A 14354-nucleotide genomic window follows, 5' to 3' on the forward strand; every position below is an offset into this window, starting at 1 on the left:
GTTTTCCGAACAATGCGATCTTTTCTTCCTCTGTTGTTCCAATGGTTGCATTCCAGGGCGGTGCGCTGATTGGGCGTTATGCTGAGTCAGAAGCCAGGGGCTTTCATTTTTCCCATGCAAGATCTGTTTTGCCTCTGGGACTTCCCGAGAGAACCGGAGAGATTTTGAGTACCTGAACTTAGTAATGAGGTGAACGTGGAGATTTGATCCTCGATCGTTGCTCAAATTTGGCAAGTGGCAATCCAGTAGCGCCGATGTATCTCCATTCCCTCTAAACGGAGCACTCATGCACCACTAATGTGCCAAGCGGACGTCGGTGGATCACAGTCGTCTCATGTCCTCCTACCTCTGGGCGGCGGCCCATCCATCACAGTCTATAGGGCTGCCATGGCCCTTATGCCTGCATTTGTGGGCCGACGAGCCATGGCGGCGTCCAGAGAATTGCGCTGTTCAAACTTTGGATCAAAATGCTGGCCGGCATTCCATACATCTGTCTTTGCCTCCGGCAGTTGGTGGGCCGTGAGCAGGATGAAAATATAAATATTCTTGCTTCCTGTCTTTTCCGGCTGTCGCAGGTTCTGAACTTCACCTTGAAAATTTGTAGTCCCCACTAACGCCAACATGTATGGGACTCTTGCCTATCTCTCTTTTTTCCTGACTTGCTCTCTTGCAAGAAGCGTCGGTGATGTACACCAACACGCTGCTCGAACGACCACACAGTATGCTCAGAAGCAGCCGCCGTTGGACACTCCTTGGACGGAGGATGTCGGGACAAATCCGTGGCCCGAATACCCCCGTCCACAGATGGCGAGGAGTCAGTGGCAGAATTTGAATGGTATCTGGCAGTATCAGAGTGTTTCCAGCCTGAATGACAGCCAATACCCGCCTTTCGGTCAAGATCTCGCTCAAGAGGTCCTGATCCCTTCGTGCCTCGAAAGTGGACTCTCTGGTAAGTATATCTTGCCTTTGAAAGCCGCAGCTGTGCTAATCCCAGACAGGCATTCAAGCAACAAACACGCTCTATTCTTGGTTCAGGACCAACTTCACAGTTCCGAATTCCTGGGGTGGAGAGAGCATTCTCCTCAACTTCGGAGCTGTAGACTATGAAGCTACCGTCTTTATCAACGGAAAGCAGGCGGGTTTCAACCGCGGTGGTTACTTTGAATTTACCGTCGACATTACCCAATATGTCGACACATCGGCGTCTAACGAAATGTTAGTATTGAGTAGCAATCATACGAAAAATATAGGCTGACCGCAACAGGCTTGTTTTCGTGCATGACCCGACCGATAGCGATGGCTATGTCATCCCTATCGGCAAGCAGCGATTAATCCCGTCGCATATCTTCTACACTCCCTGCAGTGGTATTTGGCAGAGCGTCTGGATTGAAACTGCCCCGGCAAACTATGTGACGCAACTTGATCTTACCGCTGACATGAACGGCCAAGGTGTGTACTTTTCCCATGTTTTGCCTGCTTGGTTTTTGCCGTTAACAGAACAATGTAGTCAATGCCACCGTGCACAGTTTCACGGGCAATGGCACGACAGTAAACATCTCTGTCTTAGATGGCGACGACGTGGTCGGATCTGCCAGCGGCTTATCCGATCAGCCTCTTCTGTTCAATGTTTCCGATCCCAAGCTTTGGTCTCCGGACTCGCCCAATCTGTACAATGTGACAGTCACCATGGGGCAAGATAAGATCTCGAGTTACACTGGCTTCCGCACAATCTCGAAGGGTACTGTGGATGGTGTTGTCCGGCCTCTGTTGAACGGAAACTTCAGCTTCATCTTTGGTACACTTGATCAGGGATACTGGCCAGACGGACTCTACACTCCCCCGAACCGTGAAGCGATGGTCTATGACCTGAAGTTCCTCAAAGACATGGGCTTCAATATGGTCCGCAAGCATGTAAGTAAAGCAACACCGCGATTCCGAGCAGGGCTAATTGGGTACCAGATCAAAGTTGAGCCAGCGCTCTGGTACCGTGCATGTGACGAAATGGGTCTCCTGGTTATTCAGGATATGCCATCTCTTCGGCCGCTGGAGACCACAGTTGATGCCAACGGCGTGTCTGTAACTATATTGCCCGACGCGGACCAGCAAAATGAATTCGGTAGGCAACTGGAGGTGCTGGTTAATCAGCTCAAGAGCTATCCTAGTATCTTTGCTTGGGTAAGTGACTCCTCGAATGAGTTCCGCTGTTCGTGACTGACCTTTATGTCTGCATAGGTGATTTACAACGAAGGATGGGGACAGATTACTAGCTACTATCCCGAGTTCAACCTGACGTCGATTGTGAAGCAGCTTGACCCCACTAGACTGGTTGATGCGACATCTGGCTGGCATGACCACGGCGCCGGCGACTTTAGCGTAAGCCACACCCGCTGTGATCTCGAAACTCTAGATTAACCAATTCAGGATAACCACCACTATGCGAACCCCCAGTGCGGCACTCCGTTTTATTCTATTGACTCCAGCCCGTATGACTCCAACCGGATTGGTATCCAAGGAGAGTTTGGAGGACTTGGGAACAACGTTTCGATCGAACAGTAAGTTGACAAGTCGGACTCTAGATGCTGGAATGAGACTAATCAGCCACAGCCTTTGGAACAACCAAGAAGCGATCAACAGCATCAATGAGACATATGAAATTGACACGGACGTGGATGCTTGGAACTACCGCAGCCACCTTCTGCTGTCCGAGCTGCAGGACCAGGTCCGCCTGTACGCTTGCAGTGTTGGGGTATGGACTCAAACGGTTGATGTTGAGGGTGAAGTAAATGGATTGATGACATACGATCGGCGCGTCAAGCGGGTGAACGAGACTCAATGGAAGGATGATATCCAAGGTCTGTATGATGCGGCGTCCAAGAGGACCAATTCTTCGTCGACGAATTGATGATGTTTTTGTCTAAAAATAGCATGGTTGGGTATATCGTTTGATATCCATTTGCATATGAATAGAAGCGCTGTGATAGACCAATTTGATGAGTTTTACTTCGAGATTAGATGATGGGAAGGTGAGGTGGTGAGTAGGAGTTCGTATTTCTCGTGATCCCGTGATGTCGATCTATGAACGGGACGGTGTACCTGTTACCAATGTATGGTAACACTACAAAAGTCACAGTTACTTAGCATTGCATATCGCAAACTATAAAGTCAGATGTACCATCTACATGATCGGTGGGGGGGGCAAATATATTCATATGGAGGACGTATAAACAGGTAAATGAGCCCTACTTTTCATACTACATATCCACGGAATCACAGCGCTATGCTTCCCAGGCAACATGAACTAATATCCAAGGTAGTAAAAGAGACCTGAAGCCTGCTGGAGAAACCAAGCTATAGTCAGGGAGACAACTTGGCCAGCCTTACGATCCTCTCACACCAAGAGACCCAACACTGTCCAGAAAGGCCAACCCGCATGCATATAACTGATTGGCTTCCAAGAACGAATCAGACATGAACTTGGAACACGCCTTCGGAGCGCTTTCCGACCAACGTGGTAAATGTGCCTCTGGCGAGCAACACGTGGTAGCAGCAAGATGCGATGACATCGGAAATTTTCCCGAAAAGGGAGTTCGACGTCTGGCGAGGATATGGCTTGGCTGTCAAGTGGTGCAATCACGACTTCAATTCCTGCGCAGACTAGCCAAGCATCGGGCATTTAGCCACAGGAAAACCAAGTGCCATTCGCTGGCAAATCCGATCTTGTGATATGCCAAGACTTGAATCCTACCCTCATGCGATGAGCTGGGATCGGATCCCACGGCATAATGAGACACCGAGGGTTCAGCATTGGACGCTTCAGGTCCGTGCCACGGGGGTTTCAATTTTTAGTCATCGGACAGGTCATGTCCGAGTCATAACTGGTATCATCCTTGCTGATCTCAATTCTTTTTGTTGTGTCAGACGGTGCACGCGAACTAATTTCCGGGGCTTGAGCTATAGCTGTCGACCGTCCCCAGTCTTACCGATAGATGTAACAGGCTGAATTATTACCAGAAGCGATGTAAGTAACCGGTAAAACGCATCCACAGCGCTTACCTTCAACACTGGTCCATGTAATACCAAACTAACACAGCATATGCTAAGTCCTTTTGTTAGTTGACAGAGAATAGATGAAAAGTGGACACAGACCTGAGCGGTGCTGTTTGCAGTTGCTGTTTTCCAGCCACCACTGTCAGCACCTACTTTCTTACCTGATGGGGGTGGGTTTTTGAGAGATGTTGGATAGATAGTCTCTCTCTATCCTGACCATACATAGACTTACTGAGATGTTGCACCATGAGGCTTGTTCTCTGTACTTCAGCCTGAGATATGGGTTGCACGACTTTACAAGTACGAACCCAGTGGGGAGCCGCAGTAGGGTACACAGTATATCTATCAAGAAAGAGGAAGTGATGCTCAACTCCTGCAGGAACTCCTAAAATCAACAGATCCGGGAGGGGCGTTGAGGTGGCACCAGTCCGGCTCGTGACAATACCATACAGAATACTGGACGACGCCAGTGTAAATTACCGTCAGGGGCACTAGTTGGCAGGTAAACTTCTGGGGTTCCCCGAGATGCGGGGAAGAATAGGAGATTCCCTGCTTCTCTGCCCGCGTTTCCCCTTCATCTCCAGCTTTCACCATCCATAGTATTTGCTATGGTTCCAGGGCGCCATGCATCGGTCGTTGGCGACAATGAAAAAGCTTCACCTTAGCCAGGTTGCCGCTTGGCCTGGCCTCCCTCTGCGCTGCTCGGGTCCTTGCGCCTCCTCCGACATCACCATCAACAAGCTTCTTCCATGTGGCTGACCCTTGGCGCATCTTAGTGGTGCCCATTCTCCTCAAGTGGGATTTGAGTGGTGATCCAAGTGGAGCTATCAGGGAGAGACCAAGCCGTGGCTTTTACTCGTCCGCTCAGCTTCTCATACTTTCTCGCGAATCCTTCCATTGATCCCTGCTGACACCCATCAACTCCCCCTCCAGGGTTGGTCCTTGCAAATTAGCCCAACCTGCCGCTAAACCTTTCTGTCTTCCCACACAGGGTTTCAAGCCGTGCGTGGACGGGGATCTTGATCCCTTTCATGCCTTGAGCTAGGTTCGTCGGATCATCACTGGACTTCGCCCTCCAATCATCGATTCGTTACTTCCGCCACGAGACATGCCGATGGGCTGGCTGGGGTGATGGGTGGCCCGACCACATACAACGGTACCTTCCTGACCGGTGGCACGATTGGTCCAATCCCCAACTCTAGACGCAGCTCTGACCAGACAATTTTCCGCTCATGATGCGGGGTTCGCTCTTTACCCCCGGAGATGACTCGCGGCTGACGCATGGATGAGTCGGTAGTATATATTAAGCTACCACCACTCTTCCCAGCGTTGCGACTCTCTCTTTCCCCTTCTTTTCCCGGAGCAGCCAAGTCTCGTTGTTGATCAACAGCCGCAATCATGTTGATCGGCAACATCTACGTGATTGCGAGCGTCGCCGTCGTCGGCGGCGGCTTGTTTGGCTTTGATATCTCCTCCATGTCCGCTCAGCTGAGCGAGAATTCCTATCTGTGCTATTTTAACCAGGGCCCTAAGGGACCCCCTTTTACTGACGATGAGGACTGTTCCGGTCCCACATCCCTCAACCAAGGTGGCATCACGGCCGCCATGGCAGCTGGATCTTGGCTGGGTGCCTTGATTTCAGGTCCGCTTTCCGACCGCATTGGACGTAAGACGTCCATCATGGTCGGCTGCATCGTTTGGTAGGTCAGGCTCTGAGGCCAGTGGTGATGGTTACTAACCCTGCCGCAATATCTAGGCTGATCGGTTCCACTATTATGTGCGCTTCTCAGAACATTGGCATGCTGGTTGTTGGGCGGGTCATCAACGGTCTCGCTGTGGGCATAGAATCTGCTCAGGTCCCCGTCTACATCAGTGAACTCTCGCCACCCTCCAAGCGTGGTCGGTTTGTAGGCATGCAGCAATGGGCCATTACATGGGGTATTCTCATCATGTTCTAGTGAGTGAACTCGTTAGGATATATCTCGGGCCAAACTAATAGCGACAGTATCTCCTACGGCTGCTCCTTCATCGGGGGACAGAAGTCTTACAACTACAGCACTGCTTCTTGGCGGGTCCCCTGGGGTCTGCAGATGCTGCCGGCTGTTTTCCTTTTCCTTGGCATGATGGTCCTGCCTGAGTCTCCTCGCTGGTTGGCGCGCAAGGATCGTTGGGAGGACTGCCACCGGGTCTTGGCTCTCGTCCACGCCAAGGGGGATCTCAGCCATCCTTTCGTTGCGCTAGAGCTGCAGGATATCCGGGACATGTGTGAGCTTGAACGTCAGTTCAAAGATGTCACTTACCTTGACCTGTTCAAGCCGCGGATGATCAATCGCACGATGATCGGTCTTTTCATGCAGATCTGGTCTCAGCTGACCGGCATGAATGTGATGAGTATGTCTTCCTGTTCCCGTCCAGTCTTCTATTGGAACAGTGAACTAACGAGGGGTTTACTTTGACAGTGTACTACATCACCTACCTCTTCTCCATGGCTGGGTACACCGGTGACTCCACCCTCCTTGCCTCCTCCATTCAGTACATTATCAATGTCTTTATGACCCTCCCGGCACTGATCTGGATGGACAAATGGGGGCGTCGTATGCCATTGCTGGTTGGCGCAGCTCTGATGGCCATCTTGATGTATGCCAACGGTGCGATCATGGCGGTTCATGGTACTGTGGTGCCTGGGGGCATCAACGGTGTTGCGGCCGAGTCGATGCGTCTTCACGGCGCTCCGGCTAAAGGTTTGATTGCCTGCACATACCTCTTCGTTGCCTCGTATGCGCCTACCTGGGGTCCTGTATCCTGGACGTATCCCCCTGAGTTGTATCCGCTGCGGCTGCGTGGTAAGGGAGTGGCTTTGTCGACCTCAGGTAACTGGGCGTTTAACACTGCATTGGGACTGTTTACACCCACGGCCTTTGAGAACATCCGGTGGAAGACCTACATCATGTTTGGAGTGTTCAACACCGCCATGTTCTTGCACGTGTTGTTCCTTTTCCCGGAGACAGCAGGAAAGACGCTCGAAGAGACGGAAGCGATGTTTGAGGATCCCAACGGCATCAAGTACATTGGTACACCGGCTTGGAAGACCAAGATGAAGACCCGGCAGGTGGAGCAGTTGGAGCACGGTGAAGTGGATGTGGAATCAAAGATTGAAGCCCGCCACGCAGAGACCACGGAGACTGCTCCCAAGTCGCAGGAGGCGACAGCGTAATATGCAGCGGAAGTACATGCAAGTGAGACCGTGAGGTGTATGTAATGTGTGTTTTACTGGATGGATACCCTCGGAGTGATGTGATAAATTGATTGAAGACCAGAGTAATGGATTGAGGCTACGGAAGCGAGAGGAATGGCAGCGTGAACGGGTTTGCTGATAGAGGGGTGTAGTATCGTAGTAATATGCTGTATGCAAATGCCTGTTTGACTTTATGCTTTGCAGAGACTAATAATTTTATCGGACACCACTACTGTGCGTTCACCATCTCCAAAGAAACCTAAGAATAGACCACAACGCAAGCATAATAGCACGTGACCATCCCTGGAATGTCACCCCGACACTCAGATTCCACAACTCAGCCAATGTAACCTGATAATAACTACCTGTTTTGTTAATGACCGACAAATAATTCCAGCAGGTATGTGGTGGTGTATATAATTACACCTTAATTGAGACCATACTAATTTTCCATACCTAGTTACCCTTGTCGCTCCTTCCACAGCCCCCATTTATCTATCTCCTTAGTGCCGCCGCCCATGTTCACCTCCTCATTGGGTGGGGCGCGAACGCGTCTACTAGTACGCGTGCCCACAACATCACCTATCCGTCACCACCAACACCACTTATTAGTCCCACGGAGCTGGAGCCACAACCACACTAGCTCTTCCAAATCCTATTCCACTAAAGGAGCATCCACATCCACATCCACACCATCATCAAATACAACAAGAGCCATCGCGCTAGTTGGTGCGATTAGTGCGCCTGCATTATGGTGGCTCAGCACTAGCACCAACACCAAAACCAATACTAGTAGTAATAGGGATATTACTACTACTAGCCACAACAATAACAATGCAGATACAGCCAATGATGCACCGTATCTTCCTCACATACCACCTACACAAGAACCGGTGGTAGAGACAGGTCTCTCAGAGGAAGAAGTCACGCGGCTGATATCGCGCGATGCGTACTCCTTTCCCGTGAGGACTGTCCCCGGCGTGAGCAGGTATGATGGCGTGCAGGTGGGGTCTAATGACCCGTGCGAGGACCGGTTTGTGCATGGGAGGTTTGCGGCGCCGTGGGGTGGGAGTGATAGTGATAGTAACGGGCAGGGGCAGGGGCAGTGGATGGCGTGGGGAGTGTTTGATGGGCATTTGGGCGGGCAGATGGCTGAGGTGTTGAGGGAGAGGTTGGTGGGGGTTGTGCGGGATCGATTGGGGTTGTTGGGTTGCAATGGAGGTGATGTGGGTGAAGAGGCGGTTCATCGGGCGATTATGGATGGGTTTGTGGGTCTTGATGATTCGATCGTCAAAGGGGCGATGGAGTTGTCGGAGAGTGAGATGCCGTTGGCGGAAAAGGTCAAAAGACTGGCTCCTGCGTATGCTGGCTCGTGTGCTTTGCTGTCGTTGTATGATCCTGCGTCGCGCATGTTGCATGTTGCATGTACTGGTGATTCACGCGCGGTGTTGGCGAGGAGAAGAGCAGATGGGGGGTGGGAGGCTGTTCCTCTGTCTGTGGATCAGACTGGTAAGAATGAAGATGAGATTGCCAGGCTTCGTGCGGAACATCCTGGTGAAGATGAGGTGGTCAAGGGTGGCCGCGTGTTGGGTCTTGCGGTCTCGCGTGCTTTTGGCGATTGCCAGTGGAAATGGCCGTTGGAGTTTCAGAACGATGTGCAGAAGAGGTTCTATGGTCCGGCGCCGTTGACACCGAGGTATCCTGTTTGCACGCCGCCGTATCTGACGGCTGAGCCGGTGGTTACTAGTACTAGGATTGGGGATGGAGAACCGGCGTTCCTGATCATGGCGACGGATGGGCTGTGGGATATGATGTCTAGTCAGCAGGCTGTTGATTTGGTAGGGAGGTGGTTGGAGGGAGCAGCGGTAGGTGAGAAGAGCAGCAGGTTGGAGTCGCCTGGGCGGTTTGACTTCAGCCGGTTCTGGGATGAAGTGGATTGGCAATTTGTGGAGGAACGGACAGCAGTCCAGGATGACAATGCTGCTGTGCATTTGGTGCGCAATTCCCTTGGGGGCAATCATCATGAGATGATAGCTGGTCGGCTTGCTTTTAGCTTCCCGGCTTCCCGGCGGGTGAGAGACGATGTGACCGTGCAGGTGGTCTTCTTCAATGAAGGCCCACAAAAGTGAGGGAAACCTCTTTTGATATATGATTTGAAATATAGACACCCAAAATATCATTCCGACCCCATCCTGCTCCTACACCTCACTCTAACCCCCCGACTAGCCCTCTGCGCCTGCGAAGTAATGTCCCCCTCCAGCCCACACACCAACTTCCCACCCACCACCAAAATCTCTCCATCAACCATCGTCAGATCCACATCCCTCCCCGTACATCCATGAACCACCGTTGTAACAACACTCGCCCCATCCTCATCCTCCCAATGCCACGGCGCAGCACCCACCCCTCCCCTGCCATACGGATCTATGACCACCAGATCCGCCTTCTTTCCGACCTCCAAGCTCCCAATCTCATCTTCCAACCCCAGCGCCTTAGCTCCATTAATCGTCGCCATTTCCAACACCGTCTCCGCCCCGACCACCCTCGCATCGCGACAAACCCCCTTATGCAGAATCGCAGCTAAATGCATCTCCTGGAACATGTCGTAGTGATTCGAACACGGGGCGCCATCTGTCCCTAGCCCCACATTAATCCCGTGCTCGTACCCCAACATCGCTGGTATAGGCGCCACCCCGGATGCCAATTTCAGATTCGAGCTCGGGTTATGCGCTACCGATGTATGCGTTGCACTTAGAAGTGGCAAATCTGTTTCAAGGTCGAGGTTCACCATATGTGCTAGCACGAGATTATGACTTTTGCTCTGCTTATCTTGAAGGTTAGGGCAGAGTTCCGTATCCCGGATGAATTCCATCGCGCTGCACCCGTACACATCATGGTAGATCTCTCGGTCTCGGGGTGCTTCGGCGCAGTGCATGGTAAGTGAGATGCCGTGCGATGCACATGTTTCTCCTAGCTCGCGGTATAGTGAGCCTGGTGCGCCCCTGGGAGTTCCAGCCGCGGCCCACACGTGCAGTCGGTTATTATGCGTGCCGTGGTGGGTTTCGTGGGCGGAGAGGAGGCCGGGAATTGACATGGCGAGGAGGTCCTGGTCGCGTGGGTCGGTGATGGATAGTTGGCGGTTGGTTTCGGGGAATTTGATGAGTTTGCCCTGTCACAACAGTGACTTGTTAATATTAATCGGGAAATATAATGGAGTGGAAAGAATAGGTGTGTTTACCAAGCACCCTCTGATGCCCAACTCCCCTACAGCATCACAGACACTCTCCCATCCCGCTCGATAAGTCACCATTGGGTCCAGGAAACATGTCGTTCCCGTCTTGAGCATCTCCGCGATGGTGAGCCGCGAAGCATGGTAGCCATCTTTGTCTGCGTAGGATGCCTCGAGGGGCCAGATTGCGTCGCAGAGCCAGTTGTGAAGGGGGAGGTCTTCGGCCAGTCCGCGTAGTAGAGACTGTACTAGATGCGCGTGGATGTTTATCAGTCCTGGGAGGATTATCTTGCCGGTGCAGTCGATGGTTGTTATGTCTGGCGTGAGAAGATCGGCGGGGACGGGAGATGCCCCGATAGCAGCGATGCGGGTGTCGCGCACGAGGAGGTACCCATTGCGGATGATGGTGCGGTCGGGGTTGATGGTTATGATTGTGGCGTGCGTAAATAATGTTTCTTTAGGAGGTGTTGAGGTCATTTTGATCCTGTATGGTGTTGAAAAGGACAGAAGAAGAATGGAGGGAGCTCTTGTAGCTCTGGTGGGGACATCCATCACTGTCGATCACGATAAGCAGCCCTCGGCCGAGGAGCTAGCCATTTGCCGATGTCGATACCTGCATGCATGGCTTATCGTTATCTGATAGCACCGTTATCGGGGAGATATAGAAAATTATACAAGATGAGCTAGTTCTGCTGGATCAGTTGATGGGACTGCTATTCTTCTCATCGAGATCCGCTATGGAGTCCAAGTCTAGCCCTATCTCCACTGAAGAGTCCCCGTCCCACACAACTGGGGAAGTTCTCCACGCTTCATCGAAGTGGGGATACTGGAAACACTATCTGACTAGTAGAGATGGCTGGATCGGCGACTATGTAGGTGTTTACTTACCTTGCTCGTTGGCTCTACTAACGCATTACAGGACTACATGTACCTGATTACACCGAATATTTACCCTCTCAACAAGCGCTACAAAGGCGCTGAACCGCCATTCTATGGCCTCAATGATGAGGTTCCAATCTTACTAACCATCATCTTGGGCCTGCAACATGCCCTAACTATGATCGGCTCGGTGGTTTCTCCACCTCTAGCCCTCGCAAGTGGTGCCTTCTATCTGAATTCCGTACAATCACAGTACCTTGTCTCTGCAGCATTCATCACTACTGGCATCGCCACAGCATTGCAGGTAACACGGATACACCTCTTCAAAAGACCATTGTACATTGGCACAGGACTGCTATCTGTGGTCGGTCCCACATTCGATGTTATCGCTGTTGCCATGAACTACGCAGACACCAGGTACAACAACGGCTCATGCCCGACAGACGAGAACGGATCGCGTCTCCCATGTCCTGAAGCATGGGGTGCCGTGCTAGGTACCTGTTTGTGTACGGTCTGGATACAGATCCTCATGTCACTAGTACCTCCAAAGGTGCTGAATCGCATCTTCCCCAAGGTAGTCACGGGTAGTCTTCTACTCCTAGTTGGAGTATACCTTATCTCAAGTGGGATGGAGAACTGGGGTGGGAGCTCAAACTGCGATGGTGGGACTGGGTACTATGCCCTCTGTCCTAATGTGGATGCTTCAAGACCGCTACCGTGGTATGTTCCTACCAATCTATTTTACTCAAAATGCTAATAGTCCAGGGGCGACCCCAAACTCATCGGCCTCGGCTTCAGCGTCTTCGCGACCATCATATTTGTCGAGTTTGTTGGCTCCCCACTCATGAAATCCGCCTCAGTCATCCTAGGCCTAGCAGTCGGCTGCGCCATCTCCGGCGCCACAGGTTACTGGTCTCGCGACGAGATCGACGCTGCACCCGTGGGTACCTTTCTCTGGGTGCACACCTTCCCGTTGTCCGTTGACGGGGCACTCGTTCTTCCGCTTCTTATCATGTTTGTGTGCGAAGCTGTCAGCTGCATGCCGGACATTCTGGCTACAGCGGAGATTTCCCGCGTGGACATCGAGGGACGGGAGTTCCATAGTCGCATTCAAGGCGGAATCTTGTGCGATGGACTGGGAAGTCTGATCAGTGCGTTAGGGACTGGGCTCCCGATGGTTAGTCAGGCGGGAAATAATGGGGTTATTTCGTTGACTGGATGCGCTGTACGTATTATCCCTATTTCCTTGCCGCTACAATGCTGACTTATGGGTACAGAGCCGACGAGCAGGATGGTGTGCCTCTGCCTTCCTCCTTCTGATGGGCATCTTTGGAAAATTCGGCGCTGTCTTCGGATCCATGCCTCCTTCGGTGCTCGGAGGAATGCAGGTGTTCCTGTATAGCACGATTGTGGTGGCTGGTGCGCGCGTTCTCGGTCTGGTTGATTTCAATCGACGCAATAGATTCATTCTTACTGCGTCGCTGGGGATCGGCATGATGGATATCGTCTCACCGAGCTGGTTTAGTTCCGTGTTGGCGTATAGCGGACCGAATGTGCATTTGCAGGGGTTTGAGCAGGGGATTAATCTCATTGTCGAGACGCCGTTTATTATTGCTGCGGTGGTGGGTGTGGTGCTGAATCTGGTGTTGAAGGAGGATGAGAAGGTGGATACGGTGCTGCCTTAGTATATTGTCACCTTGGAGTACATTAATCCCTTATTTATTATGGAGGAGTTTGTACAATTACCAAATATACTAACCGAATTTAATAATCATACACACGGTAGTAAATTCTCCAAAAACTTGTAATTGTCTCGTTAAGTTAAAAAAGCAATCAAGCAGCCTGTTCCATCAACTTCAACTTCTCCTGCAACGCCGCAAAATTCCTCTTCATCGCATTGGCATTGAACTGCTCTCCCGTGACAAGCGGATACTTCTTCTTCGGCCCCTGGATCAACGCGTCCTTGCACGGCTGATTGAAGTACGCGATACTATATCGATCGCCAAAATAATCACCTGGTTCGGACGGCGCCTTGACGCGATGAAACGTGGACTTGAACCGATCGTCCGACCACGACATCAGCAAGTCCCCAATGTTACATACTATATCCCCAGTATGTGCCTCCACTCGTGTCCATTTATCCCCGATGCCGAATTCTGTCACGACCTCTCGTCCGGGGCATATCTCCAGCCCGCTCTGGCCTTCCTTTTGGAATAGGAGGGTCAAGAAATCCCAGTCTGCGTGTGCTCCAGCCCGGTGGTAGGTCTTCCCGTCAGGTTGGTCTGGTAAGGCGTAGTAATGTAAGAGACGCATGGTGGTTTGTTCGTTCGGTCGCGATACATCATGGCACTTGATGAAAAAGTCATCCGGGAAGCCGAGGCCCCGCGCGAAGCAGATCATCAAGCGCTCAGAGACTTCTTGCACGTAGTGCATAAATGTGAGAGATGTGTCTTTGAAGCCAGGAAGATGTGCATCGTCCATCCACAGGTCGGTCATGTTTTCGCCAAACTGCAGCTGGTAGGACTCTTTGGTATCGGGCTGGCCCGTCGAGGGCCGTATCTGGGCTTTCTTCTCCCATCCTACGTTGTTGGCATTCCAAGGCACAGTGGCTTTAATGTCGTCGGGGAGGGAGAAGAAGCGCTCTGCAGTGGAGAACATGTTCTCGATTTCGGAGACGGATATGCCATGGTCAACTAGGGTGAAGAAGCCCACGTTCTCGGCGGCGTTGACGAGCTCGGCGGTGATTTCGTCGATGCGCTGGTCGAAGTCGCGCAGCGAGATGCGAGGGATAGGACGATCGACGTATCTTGTTGCCATCTTTCTAGCTCAGATTGCTGTTTGATGATGCTATAATTCTCTGATGCTATGATGGTGTTACTGAGGGTATAGTTATACGAAATGAAGCTAAGAGTGTCAGCTCGGCCGAGCTTATCAGCGGGGAACTGCGATGTCGGCCGTTTCCCC

At 51.8% G+C, this 14354-nt stretch overlaps 6 protein-coding genes across 6 annotated transcripts; 4 read left to right on the forward strand and 2 right to left on the reverse strand.

Moving 5' to 3' along the window:
• Positions 1-621: 621 nt before the first annotated feature.
• On the forward strand, positions 622-2902 carry AtWU_06284 (putative hydrolase; the record flags this gene model as incomplete). Its single annotated transcript, XM_035501394.1, has 8 exons — positions 622-949; positions 999-1215; positions 1265-1449; positions 1508-1911; positions 1960-2175; positions 2233-2373; positions 2422-2552; positions 2605-2902. The coding sequence occupies 8 exons, from the start codon at positions 622-624 to the stop codon at positions 2900-2902; spliced, it is 1920 nt and encodes a 639-aa protein (XP_035357287.1).
• Positions 2903-5445: 2543 nt separating this feature from the next.
• Positions 5446-7261, forward strand: AtWU_06285 (sugar porter family MFS transporter; the record flags this gene model as incomplete). The annotated part of the gene is made up of 4 exons (XM_035501395.1): positions 5446-5747; positions 5804-6004; positions 6053-6438; positions 6507-7261. The coding sequence occupies 4 exons, from the start codon at positions 5446-5448 to the stop codon at positions 7259-7261; spliced, it is 1644 nt and encodes a 547-aa protein (XP_035357288.1).
• Positions 7262-8538: 1277 nt separating this feature from the next.
• Positions 8539-9411, forward strand: AtWU_06286 (pyruvate dehydrogenase; the record flags this gene model as incomplete). Its single annotated transcript, XM_035501396.1, has 1 exon — positions 8539-9411. The coding sequence occupies one exon, from the start codon at positions 8539-8541 to the stop codon at positions 9409-9411; it is 873 nt and encodes a 290-aa protein (XP_035357289.1).
• A 47-nt stretch (positions 9412-9458) lies between these two features.
• Positions 9459-10988, reverse strand: AtWU_06287 (amidohydrolase; the record flags this gene model as incomplete). Its single annotated transcript, XM_035501397.1, has 2 exons — positions 9459-10451; positions 10521-10988. The coding sequence occupies 2 exons, from the start codon at positions 10986-10988 to the stop codon at positions 9459-9461; spliced, it is 1461 nt and encodes a 486-aa protein (XP_035357290.1).
• A 260-nt stretch (positions 10989-11248) lies between these two features.
• Positions 11249-13075, forward strand: AtWU_06288 (purine permease; the record flags this gene model as incomplete). The annotated part of the gene is made up of 4 exons (XM_035501398.1): positions 11249-11383; positions 11431-12110; positions 12156-12615; positions 12668-13075. 4 exons carry the CDS (start codon positions 11249-11251, stop codon positions 13073-13075), a joined length of 1683 nt encoding a protein of 560 aa, XP_035357291.1.
• Positions 13076-13223: 148 nt separating this feature from the next.
• On the reverse strand, positions 13224-14207 carry AtWU_06289 (clavaminate synthase-like protein; the record flags this gene model as incomplete). The annotated part of the gene is made up of 1 exon (XM_035501399.1): positions 13224-14207. One exon carries the CDS (start codon positions 14205-14207, stop codon positions 13224-13226), a length of 984 nt encoding a protein of 327 aa, XP_035357292.1.
• Positions 14208-14354: the final 147 nt, after the last annotated feature.

Source organism: Aspergillus tubingensis, assembly GCF_013340325.1.
Source record: "Aspergillus tubingensis WU-2223L DNA, scaffold_7, whole genome shotgun sequence".
In the NCBI taxonomy this organism is placed as follows: Eukaryota; Fungi; Ascomycota; class Eurotiomycetes; order Eurotiales; family Aspergillaceae; genus Aspergillus; species Aspergillus tubingensis.